Source organism: Triturus cristatus, chromosome 9, assembly GCF_964204655.1.
Source record: "Triturus cristatus chromosome 9, aTriCri1.1, whole genome shotgun sequence".
NCBI lineage: Eukaryota > Metazoa > Chordata > Amphibia > Caudata > Salamandridae > Triturus > Triturus cristatus.
In genome coordinates this window covers 1,000,425,529-1,000,452,938 of record NC_140592.1, presented here as the reverse complement: position 1 = coordinate 1,000,452,938, position 27,410 = coordinate 1,000,425,529, and the positions used below count along the sequence as shown (strand labels likewise).

The following is a 27,410-nucleotide window of genomic DNA, read 5'->3' as shown; positions in this document are numbered from 1 at the left end:
CCCCTCATTACTGACCTCTTTCACATCCCACTGTTTAGTTACTGACACAAGCCATGTTTGGCTCTGTCAACTCACTTCTGCTTTGAGCTACAACACCCCCTGATATTTGTTTTACAGGGCCCCCACAGGCAGCTCGGCCAACCCACCTCAATGTTGACATGCATCACCGCTTGCTTTTGAGGGAGTGGGGCATCTAAGCTCTGTTACCCACCCTAAAACTGAAATCGATGCTCCCTGCTATGGGAGCTCTAGGATTGAAACCAGGCCTGGGCGTGAAATTTCTCTTCGCTCATGGAGTTTTTCCCACTCCGCGTAGCTCTCCGCGTAGAAGAGTTTTTTCCGCGTGACTTAATGCAATATTGCCGCTTGCAGAACGCTGCATGTGTGACAGAGTTTTTTGGTCGCTTTGCGGAGCTCTGCGAACTCTGCCCAGGCTTAATTCACGCACCGCTCAGCAAATTGACCACGATCCTTTCCGTAGGACATCCAGCAATCCCTGATCTGAGACAACCGCAGTTCTGCCGAAGCACCTCAGTACCGACCTTCAAACCCCGCCATACCTGCACCATGACCACAAGCACAGCTCTGGCAATGCACATCAAGTCTGGAGCTCTGCACCCCCTCACTGCTCTGACAGTGCGCCCCACTACTGGCCTGCAGCACACCTTGCTTTTTACTCCTGACATCAGTTATCAAGGATATGTAGAATGAGAGCTTGCTGACTCGTGCATGGGTTGACAAATAGAAACCTGCCCTCCACTCCAATACGTTTTAACAAACTGCTTCCAACACAGGCCTATCCGAAGAAGAATTGATTGACTTGAGTGATATCTGAAAGGAGGTTATTGAGAAATGGTCTTCATGAGGTTAATGTACCAGCTTTGTGTGTAAGTTGCAGGTGGCAGGTGTGTCTCTTAGCTGTCTCGCCCATTCAAACATTGAAAGTTGAGAAAATGAGTTAGACAATGGTAAACCCCAGCATATGCAGCAATAGGAAAATAATAAAAAGTTGTCAAGAGGAGCTATATAAAGAAGATGAGAACAATACTCAAGACTGCAGAAAGAACTCTGGTTCACCATCACTGTTGCCACAGTGAAGTAGGCCCTGGTATCATTCACCATAGTCACACCCACCCATTGCTTTCTCTATTAAACACAGAGGTTACCCATTTAAGAGCTGTCTTTAGAGGCGGAAGCAGCAACCACAAAATGGCGGACTGAGGCGGCATACGCTGGTTCTAGAGTATCATTGCCAGCCTGCCCTGTTTTCCTTATATGTCAGTTGATCCCAGTCCAGAGTTGATACCTGATACGGTTCGATAACATTCTGTGATTCAAAGGACAAATGCAACCAAAAACTCATGTCTGCCCACTGTGTATTATTTGAAATTCATAATTCGATAGCACATCCTCGTTGGCAGAGTACCTACGAGTCCAGCACCCTAGGTACCACTTCTCATCGGGTCACAAAGGAATTGAAGGGCGGGGGGTGCAGGACTTCATTGGCTCCACCTGACATCAGACATGGTACTGACACTCTCTGCTTGCGCTCCACACCTCACCAGATATGTTTAACCTCATCTGAATGGATTTTCCTTTGCACAGCTACCCTGCTTTGCTTGCTTCCTGTTTGCACACATGTCACTGCACCGGTTGGCGTTGCCTGTTTGGGACCATGACCATGAGGCGGGTAATACTGCATGAAGCACACTGCGAGTGTCTCACTCATAGAGCCATGCATTCATTCAGTCGGTCAGGGAGCTTTGAAGAAAGGAGAAAGGATTGGCTCATCCACATGCATACCATCCTCCCACCTTGTTCCTGGGAGTTCGTAGACCTGTCCTTTAGCAAAAAAAGACAATTTGAAAGCCCTGTGGTGGCTGTTTCTAAGAATATGGCCTGACCATGCGCAGTTTTCAAAATTTCTTAACATAATATCCCATAATCAGGACAGATTTTATTTTTGTGTGTTTCATGAACCCCCAATGTGGAAGAGATGTTAAATATCCTTGGTACAACAGTAGGGCTGGGGTGGCATCAGAAACCCATGGTCTCGTAGTTTAGTCCAGACCATTCTTCACACATTGATGTATCTGGAAGGTGAAGAGAATGGGAAAAGTACATTGAATCCTCTCCAACCCTACTGGCCTCTACGATTGCCTGGTACTGGAAAATCACCTAATTTCCCTAAAACTCCACTTGACCACTATTGAGAATGTGACTGCTGCCTAAGGTAACACTCCGTGAGACCTAGAACAAAAGAACATCTACTCTGAGAGTGTTCTTCAAACAACAGGCATGGCATGAGTGACAAGTACCAGTGCTTGTTTACAAGACTGGCTCTTAAAAAATGGCTCGGGCTCTCCCCAATATATTACAGAGTAGAGTTGATCTCTGCCCTGTTTGGCACAACCAGCATCCCATTATCAAATGCACTTTGAAGGTCTAAAAATTGAGGACTTTCCTCCATGAGGCGCAGGTGCTGAGCCTCGCACTGTCGGAGAAGAAGTTAGTGCCAGTGTATCTACACTCCCTGATTAGACTTTTGGAGCTGACAGTTGGTGAACGACACAACTGTATCCCTGGAAACGTGTACTCTTCTTTGAATACCGAACCACAAGATTACAAGGCCAGTCCCATCAATGAAAGAGAGGCCTTGGGCATCAAAGGGTTAAAGCTCTGTCCGCCATTAGGTCACCTACATTTTTCAGTAGAGCACATTTGTCATCTCAGACAACTCCAATGGAGGCTTAAAAAAGTGGAATAGATCAGCAGAAGGGCATTAGGTCTCTTGGATAGCCAAACCCACTGATGCACTCTCTGACTCGCATCGTCATATTGGGAGTCAACATCCGGACACATATCTGACAGCAATAGCAAAGCATTAACACTTCAAGAGGGGGTTATAGCGCTCTTCCTTGTGAAACAATAACTCAAGAGAGTGAAAGAGACAGGCTGAAAAGAACAAGGGCCTGTGGATCTTACTCTCTCACACTCACCCTCTCAGAGTGAGTTAAAATCCAGAGTGCATTGAGATCATCAATAGCTCAGCCTTAATCCTTCAAAGAGGGTTTATCACTCTTCCTGAAACCATACATTGTTTCCTCTTTGCAAATGATTCTGAAATACAAGCACAATGCAGTGCAGTCCCCAACATGAAACTGCCCTCTTCACAGCTCGTCATATTCCTTCTATTGGCATCAATTTCCAGTGCAGTCGCATTGTTGCAAATACAGGAAGAGAACACTATTGTTGTGTATCCCAAGAGACCAATGGTGCATTTACTTTTGGGCCAGTGTAATTTGTAGTATTCAACAACTGAAGGTATCTGAATTCTGCTTTTTGACTTACCACATTGTTTTCCTGGTTGTCTTTATGTTCAGTGCACGTGTTTCCCTTGTGTATGTGCATCTTGTTCTTTGTCGCTGTTCTTGTAGTTGTGCATGAGCATAGAAAGGGGATTCATGAGGGTTATATCAATTTACCTGTCAGCAATGGCGAGAACCCGCTTTTAAATTTAATGCCACAAGGACACAAGAAGACATAGTTTGCATCCATGTCCTTGCAGTTTACTGTTTTGGGAGCTCTTCAGGGACCTATTTTCCATGTAGAAGCACCTTTGAAATGTCAGGTAAGGGAACCAAGGCACAGAGATGTGATCATATTACTTGCTTCAGAGAATTTAGGGCCTTATTTAGAGGTTGAGGGTCAGGATGCTCTGCCACAAAAGTAGTGGATGTCCCGCCCGATATATTGCAAGTCCGTTACATCCTATGGCACTTGTAATACGGCAGAAGGGATATCCGTCATGTTGTGAACATGTGTTTGTGGTTCAACTACAGATCCTGTGTCCTCCCCAATAAATTGCATGTCCCATGCTGTTTTCCAACTATAGTTATATGGACGGTGATGATTTGAAGAGATGTAGTGGCTGGCAAGTGGTTAGAAGGTGTAATTTATTCAAGGGCGAAGATGGTTTACACCAGTTCATTGAACACAAATGATTTTAATCAAGTTTGTTTAACATTGCTCCACTAAGGCTGGCTACACCATATATTTGAGATAAACTCTAATTAAAGTGATCCGATTTAGATTAATTCAATTAAACTCATTTCATTTGGCTATCCTGACATTTTCACCAGGGATTTCTGCAAGTGCTAACACACTGGCTTCACTAAGGGTACATGTTTACCCATATATCTTAAGCCTATGCAAATCATGCTTTTTTTTTCTCGCTGAGACTTTTTTGGGGCAGAAATGTCTCACAAGATCTCTGAAACTGGATGTTGGCCAGATCTTTCTTTTCTCATTGCAAGTTTAAGTAATTCGTGAGCAGTTTGCCCATCATTACCTTTTTCTGCGACTGACTCAACAATGGAAATGTATGCAAGGAAAATACTAAAAAGCCCTGCACTCCCCTAAACCTGGTCCCAGCACTAAGTGACCGACCATGGACACCCCCGAGTGAGAATGTCTGCAGGGTTCATTGCAGTTTCTATGGCTATAGAAAAATGAGACCTCATAACAAATAATCAGCAGTTTTGCATTCTCAGTTTTGTTTAAAATATGACATGTCCATGAAAGCTAAATGTGTGTTAAAATCCACAGCCAACAAACCTACTTCGAGGCCAGCTGTAAAATCCATTTCAATGCACATACCTGGGCTTTTTAACCATTGCCTGAGTCGCTGAAACAGCCCTTGCCACTGAATCGCATCCTCGGTGAAGCCCTCAGTCACTCACTCTCAACAGCAGTCATTAAATCCACTCCTTAGTAAATGAAATCCAGCCCTGATCACTGAATGCAAGGCTTAGACCCTCAAACCTGCCCTCTGCCACAGCCACTGAACCCTAAGCTTGGTTAGTGACTCCCAGCCACGGTCATTGAATTCTGGCTTCAGTCACTGATTCCTAAACATAGTCCTTGAACCTTATCTTCTGTTATGGAATCACAGTCATTGACCTTTGACTTTAGTTTCTAAATGTCTTCAACTCTGTTTGAACCCTAAAAGTAGGTACTGAATCCTTGCCACAGCCTTTGAACCCCAGCCTCAGTTTCTGAATCTCAACCACACTCCACAGTCATTGAAATCTGACCTCATTGACTGAGATTTGGCCCCAGACATTAAATTGTAGCTTGCGCCACTGTTTCAGTGCCATGAGCACTGGATTTCAGCAGTGCCAGTCATTAAATCCTAACCACAGACTTTTAATTGCAATCTATATTATAACAGCACTGCACCAGTCACTGAAACTCAGTCTTGGTTACTGAATTCCAGTCTTGGAACCTGAATTTCAACATTGATTACTATGCCCTACACCTGATTTCTGAATCTCAGCTGCTGGCACAGTCACCAAATCCATGCATTTTTAGTCACTGAATCCAAGCAAGATACATTCAAGCATTGAAAATGGAATCCAGGTTCTGTCACTGAATTCCACCCTAAGCTTCTGAATCACACTATTAGTAACCAATACCCAGACCCAGTCGCTAAATCTGAGTTTCAGTCACAGATTCTAAACCTCAGTTAGAATAATTTCCACTATAAATATGTTCTGAACCTTACTCAGAACATTTTCAACAATGAATACATCAATATTGCAGTCCCTGAATCTCAGTTTACACACTAAATCCAAGAATTGATCACTGAATAACAGATGTAAACCCTGGACACTACAAATGGTGTCTAACCTATAGAAATTGATTCACCAGAAAAATTATTGGATATTGGCCATAAATGCCTTGAAGTCTCAATATCCGCCTTAAGTCTTACTAATTTCCATACCCAGTTATTGAATCACAATCTCAGACATCGAATACCACTCACTCATTTGCTGAATACTAGCATGCCTCAGAAAATGACAGTTTTAGTGAAGGAACATTAACAGAGGTTGATAAATCCTATTTCTGGTCACCAGTTTAATTCACTAAATGACAGTGCATGCAGGTGTTATTTAATCAAAGCCTAAATCATTCAAGACTAGCTTTAATAATTGAATCCTTCTCTCGTTATCTCAGTGCTGACTGCATTCCAGCTTCAATAACTAATCCTAAACCCTAGTGACTGAATCTCAGCTTCAGTACTTGAATTGTCTCCAAAGGATTCAAATCCACTGTCATAGAGATGGTTTGATTCAAAGGAGGAAGTCAAGGATACTTTTTGTTCAATAAAGAATCCACAAACTTAGATTCTCAATTTCCTTGTCCACAAATGGCGAGACAGGAGCTGCATCGGTGTCGGGCTCGTGAAATCATGATAATTAAGTTATTATGCTAACTTAAACCTATGGTATGCATAAGAAATTGGGTTTTTAGTTGAGAGGGGTGAAAGCCCCACTCAAATAATTACACAATCCTTGTCTGGATGGACCACCAAAGTTACTACATTAATCTGTGTTTAACCCTCTTGTAGCCTGGCACAAAATCCTCTTGAAATCAGGCTTAACTTAGAGGTAATCTTTAAAGTATTTATGCAGCACGGAAACAGTAATACAACACAAAAAAGATGCCAAACCAATTTAGAAATATATAGTGGATTTGAATAACTAAAATGACATCAAAATGACAAAAAAAATAACCAATAGGACCAGCGTTATCATTTTGAAGGTTTTAGGTGAAATAGCACTAAGAAGCCCAACTGGCAGTATGGTACGAGGATCGTATGGGGTCACCACTAGCTTGGAGGCAAGATGCCTTTGAAAACATAGGGTTTACATTTAGTTTACAAATATGTTTTTGCTTTGTGTGCCCCAATTACGCAGTGTTGTACTAAGTTTGTTTACCTAAGTATATTGTACAGCAAACTCCCTATCAATGACACCCGTATATATATAGATGTATAAAAATAGTGCCATAACTTAATTTCATATGTTGGCTGCAATTCACCTGAGAGAACAGTGATGCTTAAGTAGTAAGACAGTGATGTCATAAGCAGCGAGCCGGTGAGTTTGCCTGACATCTCTAGATGCTACCCCTTAATTGGGAGTACTTCACCCACACCTCTTCTTTCCCTTGTGTTTGGGTATTTATCTTAGCTTTTTCTTAATACGTCTAATACTGTTTAACATGTACCTAAATGCAATGAGAACATAATAACCATCTGAGCTACTGACACCTGGCACTGGGAGAACATGACAGATCTGGATCACGTGATTCAGTGTGGAACGTTTGATTCCAAGACAAGTACGCCAGCGGCTTTGTGCTGCATGAACGATGTATGTTATATCCCCTTTCATCTTGCCTCTTGCATACCACATGGCTTTCCTCTTGTTGTACAAACTGAATCACATAAGTCCTTTTCCTAATCCCTATCCCACACATCAATACAATTGGGGTCAATGGCAATTCTGCATTACAAATTGATGTAAAAAGTCATGACCGGTATCCTCCAAAACTGACTATTCGTACTTAACACTGCACTCAACAAAAGCCTAGGCAAATCAGAATGCATTTCAAGGCAGTGGTCTTTCCTGAGTCACTCCTTGCAATTAGATTCTTAATGCAGTGTTGCTCTTCATGTCCATATAAAAAATATTTTCTTATTTCTAAATGAGTCTCCTAATCTTATCTCCTAATCTTATTAAGTGACAACATGAACTACAGTTAACAGATTCATGACTAACCATGCAAACAAGAAAAGTTTAAGTGGATTCAGACCCCATTCTGATGGTAGACACTGCCTTTTTTCTGGGGTCTGGGTTACTAAAAGGTATTATTTAGTGAGTGGCCCAAAAGAGTGTGCCGTAAGCTGCAACACCTGACACATGGTTTTAGACTGACTCCAAATGGTGTTTTAGGTTAGCTTCCTCAGCCGGTCTTCAAAAGTAAAAGCTACAATAACTAGTAGTTGCATTAACAATTGGGATGTAACTCAAGAGTGTATTGTGAGTGCCAAATGTGAAAAAGCATGGATAAAACACACAACAGGCATCCAGGATAGGCGTCCTCGTCTATCTATATCTATCCTGTTGTGTGTTTGTGTGTTTTGTGGTGTGCTCTCTTTGGTCTCTCTTCCCTACTCTTGAATCTTATCCCTGCATGCCTGAGAATGGTAATGATATTGTCTTGCTTCTGCATGCCTTGTGACCTTGTGGGGACTCTGAAATGCTGCCCTGGGCCTCTCGTTGAGGGGGTCCTTCACCTTTCCTTATCATGGCCTTCTCTTGCTCTTTCTCCCGCCACCCGCTCCCGGTCTAGGTCCCAGCACCACATGCCAAGACGATTCCTGTGCCAACCAAGGTGTATGCATGCAGCAGTGGGAAGGTTTCACCTGCGACTGCTCCATGACCTCGTACTCGGGCAAGCAGTGCAATGACCGTAAGTACCTACCAGCATGGCTTGACTTTTGTTGTGATATTGATGGAACTTTGGGCATTGAGGCATCAAATGAGCTATTTGGTCTGTGGTGACATGTCAGCATTCTCTGAGAAACATGGTACCCTGAGTTCTAGCATACTCCACACCTCTAGGGTGACATGTTTTAGTCTGGGTTTCCTTTCATGAACTAGGTACTTTAGTCTAAGCTGTTCAATTGAACTTGACTTACAATGCAATGCCAAGAGCAGTATAGTTTGTAGTATGAAAATCAAGACCAGGAAATAAGTGTCACACTAATGAAATTAAGTTATCTGCTTAGCTGGAAAATCATCTCTTGCCATTGTGGTGATCTGGAGCTAGTCTTAATCTTTAAGCCTTATTTTGTGATGCATAGTAACACTTGTTCCAACTTAGCTAATGGTCTACAAGCTCCAGAATGCTTAGTTTTGTTTTTCTTAGTCTCACATAGGGTCATTTAAGAGCTAGAGATTTCATCCTCCAAGCTTTCTCATTCACCTCTTGACAGATTTCATCTGAATAATAACCATGCACACTTCTTGGCTTGAACATCTGACTTGCGGCCATCAATCCACAACAAAACAATACAACTACTAGAGCAAAGGATTACGATGAAGAGAATGATTACCTTAAAAGTTCACAGGCTGCAAGAAGTTAAAGCATCTTTAGTGCTAAGAAAGCTACTGTGATTCCGTGCACGGATTTTGTTAGGTTTAACATTTTTAGACAGTGCTGAGTTAATAAATATACACATACCTTTACTAAAAGAAAAGAAATAGTGGGTGCATTTTTGACAGAGGGCCCTAAATACAGTGGAACCCATGTTTGTCCAAGTTGGCCAGAGGCATGTCAAATGTTCAGGATACTCATGAGAGAAAGTGACCTACAATGAATCTAATTGTAAACAATTTACATAGCCAGAGATTAATCTAAGAATTTGGCATGGCTTTCAACATCTGAGTAAATGGTGTGGTAGACCAGTGGAAACATTCCTTACACTGAGGTCTTGTCTTATATGTTTTTCTTTATCAAATCCACACGTGACACATTATGCTGTAATAGAGGAAGTGATTTAAAAAAATTGCCCAATATTTATTTGGAATATCAGCCTGGAGGGGCTATCATGATCACAACATATGTGCCTAATTTATTTGTGTGCAACAAGATTCCCTATTTCCTCAAGATTATAGCATAGCTTTTAAATTCTCTATAGTATGTTGACAAAGTATTATTGGGCATAATATTGTTTTCTGAAATAAACTCATTCTAAAGTAGCTGTTACAAAAAATTGATTTGCTGGATTGGTGAGTTAGAATTTGAGTACATGGATAGGTTTAAGATTAGAGTTGGCCTGGGGATGACTGAAGTCGAAACAGCAGCATTGAGGATACTGAAGGCTAAGATATCATCAATAGTGTAGTTTAGATCATGGTTTGGTTTATGATTAGTTACTCCCCACACTTTGGCCCAGAACTGTGCTCTCCCTGTCATTCTTGCGTGTGTTATCCCTTCTTTGTCTGGCAGAGAGCGCAGCCCATACATTTCTATGGCACTACAGTCCTCTTCAGATTCTCACTTTCAATTTTTCACTCAAGATGCAGTGGGGTCAGGCAATTTTATTTCTTCCAGAATGCAATGGTTTGGAAATTTAAACTCTGTGACTGGATAAGAGAATATTTTGTTCTTCAGCAGCAGATGTTGCTGGTTTTTCGACTGTTGCCACAATAATAATTCTGTCATATTTCACTACTGTTCCACAATAATTCTGTTATTAAATAACACAGTTTCATATTGTCTAATTTCACTCCAATGAAGCGTGCTTCCCCATCTAAAATGTTGAGTGAAAACTTGGTTAAACCACTGTTCTCAATAGCTTACCTGGGATTAACGGGAACTCTCAAATTTACCAGTTACACGTGTGTTGTTCAACTAGTCCATGTTTTTTCTTTGCATTCTTGGAATTGTAGTCCTATTGATCACTTTAAAAAACCAGGACTGTAAGTATCTTCAACAGTGCAAATTAAAAACCTGCACTGGACGAGCTACTCATTCATGGATCCGGGAATCTTGAAAGCTCTGCAGGATACGCGCTGGGTACATTTGTGAAACACACACTATGTAAGGATTTTGAAGGCTGAATTCCCACAACTGCAAAAAATAATGTTTTTATTTTAAAGTCTGCTTTTAATGAAGGGTCATTTGGGTTGTAATAACGTGGAAAAACAGCTGTCTATAACCTAAACTAACAAGCTTCATTAAAAAAAACAAAAACATGTCTTTTAAAGCTCTCACAAGTGATTCAAATCCTATCCGTTAACAGTTTCATCAAGTCCACACCTAAGTCACTTGATGCACCACCACTGCTGTTTACTTCTGTATCATTACAGCATCACCACTGCCCACCTTGCTTTCATAGACTTATTAATAGCCGAGTCAGTTCTGTGGGAATAATTGAAATGATGTTGCAGACCCACTGAAATCAATATTTATATTAAAAATGTCCCTTTCCCTCTGATCCATTCGCCATTATTTGTCTCCATCTGGGTTCTGACTTTGGTTAAACAATCAGACGACCCTCTCTCAATGTAAAATCAAACAACTGACGTTTTGTGATCATTTTTGTTGAAAAATTCACCTCACAGAATATCGCTTTTCATGAACTTTGGCATTCAAAAGACAAAATATTTAGAAATCTAGGGTCAGATGTACAAAGCATTTTTGTACTCAAACACTCTCATATTTGAAGTTATGACCAAATAAATTCTTGTTGCAATCAATCAAGTTTGTTTGGGAGTTGGTGGTGGTCCAGAGGACCACTGTCTACTCTCAAACAATCTTTAACAAAAATCCAAACTTATTTTTAAAAACGCAGCTCTGTTTCCTTTAAGGAAAATGGGCTGAAAAAAAAAAACTGTTATGAAAAAGTGATCATAGTTATTTTGATCTACTGACCCCAGTAGGCCACTATCACTGTGATTGCCCCCAACTATAGTGAGTCGCAATTTGCAACCTACATAATCAATATTTTTGTTGCAAGTCAGATTGCAACCCCTTATGATTCGAAATTTTGTGAACCAAACTATTTGTACATAGGTCGGTTCGCAAAATTCCTTACTGGTCAGTTCCTCATTGATTGGTACATATGGCCCCTATTACCTGGTGAAAACAAAAAGGGTTTCTGAGAAAAGTAAATGACCTTGAATATTTGCTCAATGCATGTGATGTATATTCAGAATATTCGTGTCTGTGCTGATGGCATAGTTATTTTTTGCTTGTTTAAAAATGTAAACTCCCACGGTAAGTAATATGTACAGTAAATAACACGTCGAGGGACCAAGCAGGAACGGCTACAGGTAAGCCACATTTTACCCTTTATTAAATAAATGTCTAGTTGGGGTGTGCTGTTTCTATTCTTATTCATTCACTTACAAATAAAATTGTTGTATGTGGCAAGGACACAGAATACTTTTCTGATGTATGTACTGTAAAGGATGCATTTTCAATGTACATTTATCCATCATGTAAATAGATTATACTCCACACAACTCACAGCAGATAAAGACACTAATCTATGTGCTTACCCATTTGTGGATATTACTTGGTAAATTTTTTATAGAACAATCAACACTCATTTTAATGGCTTTTTGATCAGTATCGAACACTCATCACGAAAGCATATTTTATTGTGATTAACACTTTCTATGCACTTGTAATTTGTTTTTATTTTATTATTAAAATGTTCTGTTTACTGCATTTGTAGAATCGCAGTGGGAAGCAGAAAATTTACAGTCCGAGACAAATTTTCTCTCTCTTTCTCAGTCTCTCACGCTCCCTCTTTTTTTCTCACTTTCTGATTTCTTCTGTCTCTCATTTTTGCTCTTTCTCTCTTTGTAGTTTTTCCTTTCTTCCTCTTCACTATGTATCTCGCTCCCCTTCTTTTTATTTTCTTTCTAGTCCCTCTCTCTCTATATGCATAATGAATATATGTACAGCTTGAGAGAAATACAAGGGTAAAGAGAGAGGGGAGTGGACAAAAAAACAATGAAGGGAAGGTGTACACATCACCAACTCTCTCAGTTGCTTTTCTCATTCACTCTTTCCCATGATTGTTAAATCACATTGCACACTATGCCCAGCCTTTTGAGAAATTGTGCACTTATTGTCATTACCACTTTGTTCCATTTTCTGGTATTTTACCATCGCCTCAAAGTAGGTTAATGCATTCACAAAAGGCAAGAGGTCCCCTTGGGAGCCATTCCCCTTTGTGGATATAAAAAAATGTTTGCTGAAAAGCAGACAGTAGTCTACGAAGCAACTGTAAACTGTTGAACAAACAAAGTAAGCTTTTCTTTTTAAACACATTGCTGTTTCTTTTAATGAAAACAGGCTACATTAAAAAAAATATAAATTATTGAAAGGCGATCATAGATACGGTGGTCTGCTGGACCCAGAAGGCCACCATCCCCGTGATGGTATCCAAAAGTAGTCAGCTGCAGTTTTCTACCTACTTCATTAATATTCATAATGTAGGTAGGGTTGTAACCCACTGGAATTCGGATTTTGAGGAGAACCAACATACCAGTAGGTACAGTCTTTCGACATGACACCAGAAAACCTCCAAGTGAAGGCATTTGACACAGGTGACTGGGAGTCCCTTGCATTTCCATTAGAAGCATAGATGGAAACATCACCATTTGGACTGTTCTCCAGCACCACAGATCCTGAATTATAGGAGTCTGCTGTGTCCTTGCTTCCTACACTTCACCTTTGGCTATTGATCCTGAGGCCTTAAGAACATATATGAAGAGACCAGTAGCGGTCCGTGGAGGGAGTTCGGTGGGGCAGTGAGGCGGGGCGGGGGAGGGGCAGGGTGGGGAAATGTAAACACCGGAATATGGATGAACGGAGGTAAGTACACATTTAAATAAATAGAAAACGAATTCCTTTGCGCGTGCTGCATTGCAAAATGCGATGCAGCGCGTGCAACGAAATTAGTTTTATTTATTTAAATGTGTACTTACCTCCGTTCATCCATATTCCGGTGTTTACATTTCCCCACTCTGCCCCTACCCCACCCCGCCCCGCCTCACTGCCCCACCGAACTCCCTCCACGGACCGCTACTGGAAGAGACTATGATAAGTATTGTCAAGAACCTTTTTCCAGGTCTTGCTGTTTTTATTCCTCCTGTCCCCCTACAGACTTAAATGATACCTTGGTGGCTACAAAGGATCTACATTTTTCTACAGATTTTGATGTGATTCCTGGTAGTGAGGCTAGGGAATATTATATTAGGAAGGAGGTTTCTTGGGTAAGCGGGGGACACATTTGCATGAATATGGGGTCCTTGCCACTGATCACTCTTTCACCCCTGAGCAGCACAGAGAGACAACTCTTTTGCAAGAGCATCCATTGAGCCAGGATCTCCCTCTTCATCAGAAAGCAAATTTAACTGAGGGAATCATAGGATCCTGAAAAAGCTTTTGTTTCTTGCCTCAAGGGCTAAGATGCAGCCCTTGGATGAAAATGAGGAAGACTTTCTGGATTCCCTTCAAGCTGATTCTCTTCTTGTTCTCAGAGAGCACTCCTTCATTGCCTTTGAGTTTTAAATTCACCTTAAACATGCTCATTCAATAGTTACCTTTGTTCCTAGAGCCCAAACATATGCTACCTACACTGTTCAATCCCATTTAAACATATTTTTGTATTGCATTTTCTTTAATGCAATGGCCATCAACATTTTATTAGCTCAGCTGATTGTTTGCATCCATTTCTTCTATGTCAATTTCTTTGCTCTTATCATTTGGATTGTAAGAATACAAAAGAAATTACAAAGAATTTGGGGAAGCGTTCCATCTTGTCTATGCTTTACCCTGAGTTAGACCAGAACTTACATGAGGGTGGTACCAAGACTTTTCGGGAAAGAATGTTAGATCAAACAATGTGGGTCAGTCATTATGTTGTGTGACGTGATACTTGTTATCTTGCATCTGGTGGGGATTAACTTTGTCCTTGGCTGATAAACATTGCTTGGTTTCTGATAACAGTGCTAGGCTAGTTCTCCTGAAGGTCATAGAGGCCTTTCTTTGTTTTTAGTATTTATTTTTAAGAAACTCTCTAAAGGGTCATCTGTTATCAAGCACTGGTGTCTTATCGGTCCCTTATGTGAGATTTTCCCGCCTTGATTTCAGATCTTGGGGATGCGTCTGGCTGTTCGGCCATTCTTCAGATCACTAAGGGCCTCATTTAGATTTTAGTGTATGGGTTACTCCGTCACAACAGTGACAGATATCCGCCCACCAAAATATACTTCCCATAATATCCTATGGAATTTATATTATGGTGGATGGGATATCCGTCACCGTTGTGATGAAATATCTCATCCGCCGAATTCTAAATCAGGCCCTAAGATGCAGCTTCAGTTCATCACAGACATCGCTTTTGGTACTCTTAAAACAACTTTAGTGGAGTTTGTTTTAGTGTTTGTTGTACACAACAAACATTGGTGTGTACTTGATGCAAGTCAGACAAATATTTTAGTCGAGCTTCCCCTTTTGGGACGACATCTTATATGGGCCATATTTTGTGGCATCAGTAAAGCAGGTGCTAAAGACAGGATGCTGGCTGTCCCTTTCCATTCCGGACCTCCTGCTAATTCTTGGTGATGCATTTTTCCCCAAGTAGCCTCCGTTTAGTATTCTCTTGCCCAGGGCTCATTCTTTCTGGGACAAAGGCAGAGTAGAGGTGTTTTCACTGCCCCAAAGCATCACAGTCCTCCTCATATCTCAGTGCTCCTGAATAAGGGAGGGTGCTGCCATGTAGCCTCTCAAGTAGTAGCATGTTTGAGGTTTAGTTATTGGTCATTATTCAAGAGGACATGCCATAGAATTTAAGATGTCTCCTCCTCGGTTTTTTCTCAATCCCCTTCCTCAGGATCTCCCGAAGCGATTGGCCTCTGACTGGGAGTTCTGGACTTGTTCCTGTAAGGAGCCATCCCAGCTGTTTCTGCATTGGAGCAGGGGCTGGGTGTATTTTCCATACTGTACCTGGTTCTCAAGCAAGCTTTCAACCTATCATCAATCTAAAGGAGGTGAACACATTTGTCAGAACTGTTTGCAATGGCTAGACACTTTACAAGACATCGTTACAACTATTATTGCAGGAGACTTCATGGGCTCAGCAGGCCGTGAGGAAGGGTAAAGCCATCACTGGTTTGATGGATTCTTATCCCTGTAGTAACTTTGAAGTTATTGGATTTCCTTCCTTTCTTTTCCCTATCCTTCTTTCAGTACTTTGTCTTTCCATTTCTCACCCTTCTTTCTTCCTTGTTCCATCTAGCCTTTCTTCCCCCTTTCCTTTCTTTATGTATTTTTTTCCATCATCCCTCTTGCTGTCATTTCCAACCAGCCATACTTCCTTCACTCTCTTTCATTTTATCCACTCTTTCTTCTCATTACCCTTCTGTCTTTTTCTTTTGAACCCTTTTCATCCATCCATCCATCCATCGTTCTCTCCATCTATTCATCTTTTTTCCATCCATACATCATCCATCTTTCCAATTATCCATCTTGTCACCTCCTCTATTTTGATCCAGCTCTATCCATTTATTCATCTCTCCATGTGTGTTCACACATCCATTTATTCTCATCATCCGTCTCACCATCTCTCCTTCTCTCCATCCATCTGTTCCTTGGACTGAAAGAGGTTGTATTTATTTATGTGTTTTGGACACCAGAGTCCCAGATCAAAGGCGCCATTAACAACAAGATAAATCTTTGATGTTACACAGACTGCCAAGTGGCCCCCCTCCCTGGCCCAGGCTACAAAAGTAGTGGTTATTGATGGGCCTGGACATTCTAGATGCTTACTTCCACATTAACATAATTGAACAACCTTAGTATTTTCTTCATTTTGCTTTCGGGGGAGGCCACTTCCAGTTCTGTGCACTCCCCTTTGGCCTCAAATCTACTTGTCAACGTTTCACCATGGATGACGGTTTGCCTTTTGAGAGCCTAGCCTTTTGAGGGGTTATGTCTTTGTAATGTGTTTAGTTTCTATTCACATTACTCTTATGATCCAAGAGTAACATAGATATTCCTAGGGTTTCTTTTGTCTGCTGGTATTGAGATAGGGATTTCGATCCCCTTGCGTGTGATCCTCTGTAATTCTTTGATTTTCTCAACTATGCATTTCATTTAGGCCTTTCGGTTTCAATGCTATGGCTTCTCTTTTTGTTATCTTTATGGCTAGAAAACCAATTACAAAGCCTCCTGTTTCAAATTTCAATCAATGACTACTCCTGACCATTGCTATGGCATATGATTTGGTCTGAATTGTGCTTTCAGCTCTAGTTTTGGGGTGTTCTACCTGCGGTATCACTGCCTCTGAGGCTGTTGCTTACGGAATTACCATACTTGATGACTTTTGACCTTCTCCTAATATTTTGGTACAGCACTGTGGTCTTAGGTGTTGGGTAATGGTGCTGCTTTTGGCTCTCAGCTCTATGAATGATTAATGTGATGTATCATTCATTGATTTTTTCTTTCTTTTTAAAAAAAACATTTCCAATGGGTTCCATCCATGTTTGCATTTTTCTTATATATACATGAGATATACTTTATTATTGCTTGTTATGTCATTCATTACTATAATGCTCAGGTACCTTTCCATATTCTTCATCACACTGAGTCCTGCTCTTTCTAGCACAAGTCCTATTTCCTATATTTACTTCCTGTGACAGGCAAGCATTGATGTTTCCTTGCTTGTCATTTACAGGAAATTGTCTAGAAGGCCGGCCGTCCTGTACCTCTCTCGAAAGGAATGATTAAAAAAAGGATGTTTAAAAAATAATTAGGGATTAAAAGGACCTTTTCTCCAAATATGGATCACCTCATTGATTAGGACTGGGAGGAGGAAGAGCAGGACTTGGTGAAATTAAGGTTACTGGTAGATAATCTGATCCTCTGCCCTGGAAACATTCAGAAAAACTCCATTATGAAGACTCCATTCACTTTTGCAGGGGCAATTCTTGACTCAAGCAGAGGCCGCGTGTTGCAGTATGCACTCTACATCTCCAGGAAAATGTACCCTGTAAGGAACTGTTCAATTTTCTAGGCTGTCATTTTCACAACTCCTCACGGTCTTGACCTTAGAGACCTGAAAAGTATCACTAGTTTGTACTGCGGCGCCATGTTGACTGTATATTCTTGCTGCGGTGCATGCTGGATGAATCAAATGCTATTGAGGGAAGGGTTAGCGGTTGAAGACGGCTGCGGATTCTGTGGGCCACTTAATGCGCTAATTAGGAGCTGTCTCTGGAAAGATGGCCGCCGACTGATCTCCAGTGGAGGGGAGCTGAACACAAAGACACATCTCCATAACATTATACGCTCCCTACACAGCAGCTGATATTAAAAGGCTGAGCTGCCAAACAAGGGGATTAGTCAAATCTGCTAATTACACTGATTCGTATAATGAGCCCCAGGGGCAGGCGGAGGCGTTTGACTTCTAGCTACATAGTACCTGAATGTAGGCGCTCGATCATCGAGCTGGGAAAGGCGCGAGGCCAGTTTTGCTGCTCTGTCGTTCATTCCCTCCACTGATTGGGCCATACCGTACAGAATCCCTCGCTGGAGATTTATTTTGAGTTGCTAATTGGCAAACAGGGGGAACAATGATGTGACAAAAGGCATGCTTAGATTTCTGTGGCAGTGGTCTTGCATATAACACAAAGGTCTCCCCTCACCACCGAGAACATTACAGGAAGAATGGCTGTCAGAGGTCCACACAGCACAGAAATCCAGAACTCTAGCCTCACACATAGGACTCTGGATCAACTTCAGGTCTTTCAATGTTAGAATTGGCATGTAGAATCTGGTGAGGAGAGGGTTATGAAGAGACAGAGACAGAAAGGCCAGAATAACTTTATGCAAGGTGATGTCTCTAAGGCACTCATTTACTAAAGTTTGCGCAGGCGCTAGCATTAGACACACAATTAAGCACCGGACATGCTGCCATTTAAATGATTAGTGAATTGAAACCGTCTGTTATGTTGTAAAATGCTACCACCCACATTACTCTAATTAATGAGAGCCCAAATAACAATCATTAATTTGGAGGAGTAATTAATGCCCGACTGCCTGGCTTGTTAATAGCTCTGCTCAGCCATGAAGACCTTTTCATATTTCTCAGAATTTCCTAAAAGCTCAATGCGCTTGTAGGAACTGTTTCACATGCCTTCTCCATGTAAGGTGACAACTAAAGCCAAATGTTCTAGAGTCAGAACATATATATATTTAGATATATGATTGGTTTCCAATGACGCAAATCTGGCACGGGCAGGTGGTGCAGGTTTTGAGCAGACACACACCCAATATGCAATTGGAAATGTATGAAGAAAGCTTTCCTTTGTAACTTAGAAGCATGTTTACGAGATCCATCCACTACATCATAAAATGAGGAGCTTTGTATCTTGATTAATCTGATGCTGAAAGCATTCGAATGGTTTGCAGTCAGGCCCTATGTCTTCGAAGCTCCTGGACAAAAAAGTGGATATCTGAAATATAGCAAAGTGGCGGCCACTCAGCCTTTATGAAGTCAGGATGTGGTCAGGACCTGCAACCGCACACCATCATATGACACTTACAAATAGATGTCCGGGATCATGGAAACGTAATCCCAGGATGGTCCGCCAAGGTTCCTTGCGCCTCCGGGGTCATATCGCATTTAGACCCCGATCAATAGGCCGCATATACTTGTGCTTATGAAATGTCAAATGCGTGTGCACTTGTGGCCTCCTGAAACCCAGGAGGGAGCTTGCACCATCTGATCACAAGATTCGTCTCATTAATCTGTTTCCTTTATACAGTGCTTTAAATGGGAATAAATTAGTGCCGGTACTCATTAAAAGGAGCTAGAGGTGTGGCAGGTGGGCGGGGCTAAGGGTAAGACAATTATACATAATGACTTCTATGCAAGTTGCAGTGCATATTAAAACACGAGAAATGTGTTTATGTAAACAAAACAGGTTCCTCATGACACAAAATGAAAGCCAAACAGGATATGTTAGCACATACACAATATCCAGGATCCATCCTGCTCCCATCAGAAGAAGGCACACACTCGAGGATTGAAGGTGAATGGTATTCTTTATTTTCTCGGGTCTCCCTCGACCCTACAGCTGAAGAGAAACGTTTCGGCTACCATAGCAGCCTCTCTCAATCTGGCCTGCGCCATACACATGTGGGCTTAAATAGCCCTTCCCCCACTGTTAGGCATGGTAAACATAGAAATGAGACGGTCTGTAGTGCATCACACACATGAAGTGAATAATTCACCACTCGGCACTCAAATAGTGTGGCTATTTAGATGAAAAATCGCCAAAAACATAATTAAGCAAACTGCAAAATTATAAAATACATTTGACTGCGTGGGGCATAATCAGTCCACATTACCAGTGAATTTGAAAGAGCACATGAAAAACCAAATTGCCTACCAAGGGTTGGGCATATACTATTAAAAACACAAAAATGTGTATGAATGGACTCGTAAAATGATGCTGACCCCTTCAGTGAATGTAACCTCAATAAAAAAACATGCGTTAAAAACATATAGTAAAAATATGCTGCTGATATATAATTAGACCAATTAAGAGGAGACAGTATTTCATTTGGGATAAAATCGGAAAATGACATACCAATAAGGCTTACTCTCTTATTAATGCATTGCAGAGGGGAGCGATATTCTGAAGCGCCCAATAAACAGCGTGCCACAATATACTACACATACTTACTCTACAGGTAGGGGCAGTCTAATATTAAGCTTAATGAACAACATGCAAGAGGCTGAAAAACACAAAATTGTGTAATCTTACAGACAAAATTGTCAGCCTGCATGTTAACATTCATAACACAACTGGGACTACTAGTCCCATAATGCCCCAGGTTAAATTAAGTAAATTATGTAAATTTTGACCTGAAAAAAGTTAAATATGAGAAATAGCGTACTGCAAATTAACATAAGCATTATGTACAGGGCAATTTTATCATAGAAATAACTCAGTAGAAGCCGAGTGCTAAACCGCATTTCCCCAGGAAACATAATTGTCTCATTAAGTTCCTTGTGCAGGTAATTGGCAAGTAATCATAACGGGAAAAACGGCAACTCACAACTCCAACGTTTTCAGGGGAAATGCCAAAATGTCTCAATGTCCCACTCCGAAAAGCAGCATATAAAATATAATTTGTGAAGGTCACAAGTATGGGGTCGAAAGAGGCCAGTAAACCAACAAATGAACATGCCGACCAAACCTCACTGCTTCCGCGTAGGCTTCCACTGTGCCCAGTCACCAGGGAGATGCCAGTTTGCTGAGCCAGGCGTTTCTAGACACGGAAGGTGCAGACCTCATGCTGGCAGTTAGCACTTTCACCTGAATGCTCGTTGCACGCCTAATTAACAGTGCAGGGTCTGCCTAGAAGACCCTCTCCTGTTAATCACAGCGTGGTGCAAGCCCTCTCAAACCCTGCAGTGTGGGGAATGCAAAGGGGCGCCTTTGGACTTTAGTAGCGTCTACTTCAGAGCCTCAGTGTGACTGCAAGATCCGGATGCAGAGTGGCATCTGTCCTGCGTTGGGGGGATACGGAACCTGAACATGCCCAGCCAATAATCAGGGTACCGGTACGCTCCCTGACTAAAGAAAAGTGCCGGTACTGACGGGTAGAAAATGTGGAAGTGCCGGTACTCAGTACCGGTGAGTACCGGCCCACTTAAAGCACTGCCTTTATAAGCATCGTTTTGTTCTTTCGGTAACCAATGTGTCTGTTCTGTTCTTGTGGTCTAGCCAAATCCAGACGGCTCCTTATGTTCTTCCCAGTGTGCAACCCTATTAACATTGAGTTTGTCAGAGAAATTGCAAAAGTGCTGCAGTTTGCTTATATGGCCAGAGGATTGGGGTTTAACAGATGCCTTCTGGGTTACCTCACGGGGATGCTTTCATCCCACAACAGATGGTCTCCAACAGTTTCCAGTGGTGGCATCCCACTGCAGACCACCTTCCAGGAGTATTTCTCCGTTTACCATTCATCATATTACCCCGACTCTCCCAGTCAGGCAAGTTTGCAATTTTTCTTAATCTTTACTCATGAGCACTGGGCACTTCCTCTCTATAACAGTGATAAAGTCTACTGAATACCAGGTGAAATATGGCACATTTTCATTTCCCTTTTTCATGTCTCTTCTGTACGTGCTCATATAATTGCATACTTAAATAAATGATCTATCCACAGACTTTTTAGTGTTTTCTAGCTCACTTTTTGAGCATTATTTTCTTCATGCAATGTCCTCTAATGGTCTTCATCAGTTTGGCAAAGGAATTTATGATAATTATTGTTTTTTAAGCTTAAAGTTAAACCTAAGCTCCTCATGGTCAGGGCGCTTTCTTGAGTTGTTCCTCTCGAGGATGCTGGGGTGCAGAAAAGGGGCTTCAAGGGTCTTTAGCTCCCCTAAAGCACCACATAAATACAGAGGGGCAGATTGACCATTCTTTCCCGCAACGCAATGCAGCAAGGCCACTTGCTGCGCTGTATTGTGTTAAAGAGAGAGAGCAGACAGGCTCCATATTTACAAAGATATGGAGCATTTCTGCTCTCTTCTTGAGTGCGCTGCCCAGTGCCAGTGCAGGCACCCTTGCCTCAAAGTGCAAGAGTGTTTGTGTTATGGGCAAGACAAATTTTGTACAGGAAGTGACACCTTCCTGCACTAAAACAATCATTAGAGGCATGTTCCTCTTTATGTGTGTGCTGCAGAATGGAAAAAAGAAGTAACGAGGAAAAATAAAGATATTTCTCCTCGTTATGTCTCTCTCGGGTAGTCATGGCCCAAACCCAAGTCTTTGTAGATGGATGCATGGAGACGCCCATGTTTCACGCATGTAACGCCTACCCAACACAAAGCAACGCACATAGCTCTGCATTACTAAACCACGCAAAGCCACAGAAAGAGGCTTCATGTGGATTAGTAAACCTCAGTTAAGGACTTGCATTGCATTGGGACAACTTTCGTCCCGCAAGATCAACACAAGTCTTTAGTAAATGTGCCCACAACAGTACTGAGGCTTAGCCAACGATCGCCCAGGAGAGTTGCCTGCTCTGTCCACTCTGATCATTTAACACCTTTCAACAATCAGATTCTACCTGGTCTCCAACTTGGGTTTGTATCTCTCGGAAAAGTTCTTGCATTTTTTCAGCAAATGTTTATTCTTTGTTGTTTCCTTTAGCTATTTGAAGGTCGCATACGCACTCCCTTCTCTGGTATGCTCGCCACCTCCATTGACCAAAAATTGACTTTCCTCCCCCCCCCCTATGTATTTCTGTGTGGCTTTCATGCAGCCTGTGCCTGTTCTGTCTCTATCTTTCTGGACCTATGACCACCAGGATTGGGCAGAATTATGCGGCAAATACCTTGTTGCTGATGTGTGCATAGCTAAAACAATCTCTGCCTGGCACCACTCAGCCATTTTACAACCCTTGTGCAGAGTTTAACAGCATGTCACACAATATGAGCCCCTTTCTGGGCGTTCTCGCCCTCTCCTTGTAGAGAGAATTCCAAGTTGAATGGAAAAATAAAAACAAAAAAATCAAAGCTCAAACGTACAACTAACCAAAAAGCCTAAAAAAAGAATTCTAATCAAAATGCGTTTCATTTGCTAAGTATCGTGGCTGCTGAAAGGACAGTTCCATTCATGTTGCAATCTCTTCTACTAGAGACATTTCCTTATATTGGGAATCTTAGGGGCATCACGGCACACCGATGCAGGAGTGTGGCCATGTCAAGGGGGCTGGCTAACAAACGTCATATGCCTGGAAATAGTGATGCCGTGGTGTAGTGAACACTTATCTGCAATCTTAATACTATGTACAGGGCCATTGGAATTATGTGGCAGGGGAGGGCCAAATTAGGTGTCAGGTTTTACTTATTTATGCAGCAAGAAAAGGCACATTATGCGGTGTGATGCGCATTTGTTGACAGAATTACTGCATTATTTTGGCTTTTTTACATATGAACACTTGAGGGGAAAAAGGCTCCACCTCATTACTAACCATTTCATGCACAAATACAGCAAACGGTAATTGGAAGGTGTCCAGCTACCTTTTGCAAACGGCCAACACTGCGCAGCAAAATGTGTTGCTCTGTTTTTAGTAACTTTTGATGCGTTTGAGCTAGAAACTATTTTTTTTAATTGCAAGTTATGCAGCAGATGAAGGATTATGTGGCAAATGCAGCAGATTCAAAATTACAAATAAAACGTCGCAGCCATAGAATCGCATAATTCCCCGATTATGTTCAGTGTTTGACCCTGCCAAAGCCTGTGAAATGTTAATGCAGTACACCTCCGTGCCTTAAATGTTTTTTGCACTTTTTCTGGTAGCTGGGGCTACAAAACCTGTAACTGTAGTATCCAGGTTGCTAATAGGGAGATTACAACCTGCACTCTCTGGCGAGCTGTAACCAGGTGGTAAGTAAGCAGGCCTTAGCTATTGTTAGTGCAGCAGGTGCAGTGGCACTGGGGCCCTGGAATGTGACAGGCTCACTGCAACCGAATAATAGATGCTTTTTACTCCCCATCAGGGGCAAAGGAGGCATGTTCCTTGCTTTCATAACGACCCACTGCAACCTTGCTAGGACACTGTCACAAGCAGAAAGACCTGTTTCACTGACCTGCTCAGGTTGCTGAAATGTAGCACAGTAATCTGCAGTGTAGTCTGTGATTGACAGTTGTGCGAGTTAGTTCCTTCCTTCCTTCCTTCCTTCCTTCCTTCCTTCCTTCCCCTTCCTTCCTTCCTTCCTTCCTTCCTTCCTTCCTTCCTTCCTTCCTTCCTTCCTTCCTTCCTTCCTTCCTTCCCCTTCCTTCCTTCCTTCCTTCCTTCCTTCCTTCCTTCCTTCCTTCCTTCCCCTTCCTTCCTTCCTTCCTTCCTTCCTTCCTTCCTTCCTTCCTTCCTTCCTTCCTTCCTTCCTTCCTTCCTTCCTTCCTTCCTTCCTTCCTTCCTTCCTTCCTTCCTTCCTTCCTTCCTTCCTTCCTTCCTTCCTTCCTTCCTTCCTTCCTTCCTTCCTTCCTCCCTCCCTCCCTCCCTCCCTTCCCCCCTCCCCTTTTACTTACTATGTATTGTATACCTTAATAAATTTGGCGGCACTAATATTAAGTTTTGCAAACATAAAGTCCTTGAGTTTGCGTGGCAGCATGCTCTCAGCCAGACATAAGCCCAGTATTCTAGAATAAGACATCGCATTAATGTAATTGCCTAGCAGCGAATGCTGTAATGGAGCTGGCAATTTACACTCTGCAACACTACAAAGCCAATAATCCTTTCGATATTAGAGATAACGCACCTCGAAGACTCAAAGCCTCTTTGCAGCAATCCATGTAAAGCATTGAATGTGGCCATAAAGACATCATCGCCAGCTCTGCAGCCAAGTATGGAGAGCCCAATTATGCGGTATGCGTACAGTGACTCCTGTTGCCGCACATATTGCACTTACAGTGGGCACAGCAATCTTCCATATTTCTCCCCCGATTAATGTGATATGCAGATTATGACAAGCACCACAATAGGCATGCATTGTAGGCCCCATTTTAAGGACAATAATCTCAATTGGGTGCTTTTTATCACACCTGATAAAGTCTGATCCCTACAAGTCATAATATAATCTGTGGGACAACTATCGCGCTCTTTTCTGGGCCTCCTGTAATCTGTAAGGCCGACCTATGTGAAGACTTTTCTCAAACACATTTAATTACTGATTCTTCGAGACCATCTTGCTTCAGAATGCCATTTCATGACTATCTCAATGGCAAAAAGCACCATTAAAGATAGAGGTTTTCACAATAGCAGTAGTACTTATATGCAATGCAGCATCTGTATCTTCATTTTCTTATATTTTTCTGCCACTCTGGCATTTTCCTGGTGTGTTGCTGTAACCCAAACATGTGAGCTGCTAGTAGCTGATGGCAGTTGTAGTTGCCTGTGGGTTTTTGGTTCCTCGTCCAGCATTGATTGTTTTGTTTTATATATGGGACTTGTCATGTAAATGACCCTTTTCATTGCCACGTATGCCTGATTTAGAGTTTACAAAAAAAGGTATACAAAAAAGGATTAGGGCCAGGTGTATGACTATTGAATTTTGCGACTCGCAAACTGCGACAAATTGCGAGTTGCAAAATTCAATGTACAACAGTTTCTCAGACAGTGCTTGTGATTCCCAATGGGGCTGCAAATTGCATGCCTCGTGAATATTAATGAGGCTGTCACAATTTGCGACCCCATTGGGAATGGCCGGCACTCCCAGGAATGGTGGCCTGCTGTGGTCAGCAGACCAACAGTTCTGGGACTGCTTTGTCAATAAAGCACTTTAAAAAAAAATGCAGCCCCTTTTCCTTAAAGGAAATCAGGATGCATTTAAAAAAGAAAAATTTAACCTTTCAGTTTCATTTTTTAAGGGCAGGCACTGGTCCCTGGTACCACCGCCTGCTCTTAGCAAATATTTGCGCATCCATTCACAAAGGGGAAGCTTCCTGTTTGAGAGTGCTTTACAACCCTTCTGCGAAGGGTGGTAAACTGCGAGTCTTTTGCGACCGCAATTGCGGTTGCAAAACTATCTTACATTGGGTAAGGACTCGCTATTAGGAAGGGATGCCCTTGGTACGCCCCTTCCTATTGGCGAGTTTCTAACCCTATTTTGCGAGTTGATCACAGGTTAGAGACTTGTAAAATATGGTTAGTACATTGGTCTAAAATATTTTGCAGTTGCACAGGGGCCAAAATCCCCTTTGCAACGGCAAATAACGGTCGTCCATCTGGCCCTTAGCGTTTATTGGAGAGGATACAGCATTGCAACTGCGATGGATAACCCTCTCTGCCAACTCCTCGGTCTGTTCTCCTGATTTACAGGCGAGCGAACCTTAGGTATATTAGCAGAGAAGCCTACTCCAGCTTGGCATAATCCTCTAATGGCGCAACGGAGTGTGGGCCATTGGAGGTTTACATATAACTCAGTCACCCCGATTTAGAGTGGACAGTGTTATATGTTTTTTTTCTGTTAGTCACTGCAAGATAAAACCAGGTGGTGTTGAAGTGTAACATAAAATGATCCCCATTCCATGAAAGAAAACTCCTATGTGGTGGGGGACAGTCATTTTTGCTTTTTCAAAAGCAAAATCCTGCTTTGTGATTTCCTTAAAAATTGTAAATTTAAAAGTTAATTAAGTGTTCTAAACAAGCATTGGAAATGCAATAGGTCTTACTTTTTTTTTTTAGTTAGAGCGATTGCATTGAAAACCCAAAAAGATTTGCAGAGTGCACGTGCACTCTGCAACATTAAAAAAAGTGTGTAAATACAAAGGGAAAAGGCATTACAGGGTGAGAATACACGTAATAGGCCAATACTAGGAGGAGCAAGATACTAGAAGGTGGGACATTTAACGCTTAGCAACCATACAGAAACAAGCTTTTCAGAAGTGCACACTCTTTAACCAATCGGCAGTGAGGGAGTGGGCAAAACCCCTAGAAATAAATACAGCATGCCTTGCTGAGCAGCGCAAGTGTGTGCTAGGCCGGACCTAAAAATGTGAAAACTTGGTGAGAGACAAACACAACATCCTAAGTCCTAAAATGCACAAAATTCCTTCCTTTTCCTGATCTTATCCCTTGGTTTGTGCCTAAGCATCCTGGGCACCAGCGTGCAGCGGCAAAGTAGTGGGTGATTTATGGTTCTGTACGTGCCACCTCACTGCCTCAGTCTCTGTTAAAATTCTATCCACAGGCATCAAAATCCAAAACCACACGCCTGGAAGGGGTCTAAGATCCCCTTCCCCTCTGCTCTGAAACTTAATTACATGACTACCCTGCCAACGCCATGCGGGTGTCATGCCTGCCAGCTCTCATAAATCTCTGTCACCGCGTCTCTGCATGCGTTGCCTGACCTTCTGCCTGCCAGTGTCGCTGCCCCTCTGGTCCAGGAAGAACGATGGTGATGGATGGTGGGTATCAAGGCCCATCCGTCAAGCGGCTCTATCCTCTCCCTGAGC

General features: G+C 42.1%; 1 protein-coding gene across 19 annotated transcripts in view; it reads left to right on the top strand.

The window, feature by feature from the left end:
- Window positions 1–27,410, top strand: part of NRXN3 (neurexin 3) — a 2,213,138-nt gene that overhangs the window by 1,238,196 nt on the left and 947,532 nt on the right. For all 19 annotated transcript variants that reach the window (XR_014968865.1, XR_014968864.1, XR_014968862.1 and 16 more), the window contains one exon: window positions 8,197–8,316. Coding sequence is in view for 14 of the 19 variants with exons in the window: in XM_085626627.1 (XP_085482753.1) it covers window positions 8,197–8,316 (120 nt within the window). In the remaining 5 variants the exon portion in view is untranslated. The remainder of the gene's footprint in view (window positions 1–8,196; window positions 8,317–27,410) is intronic.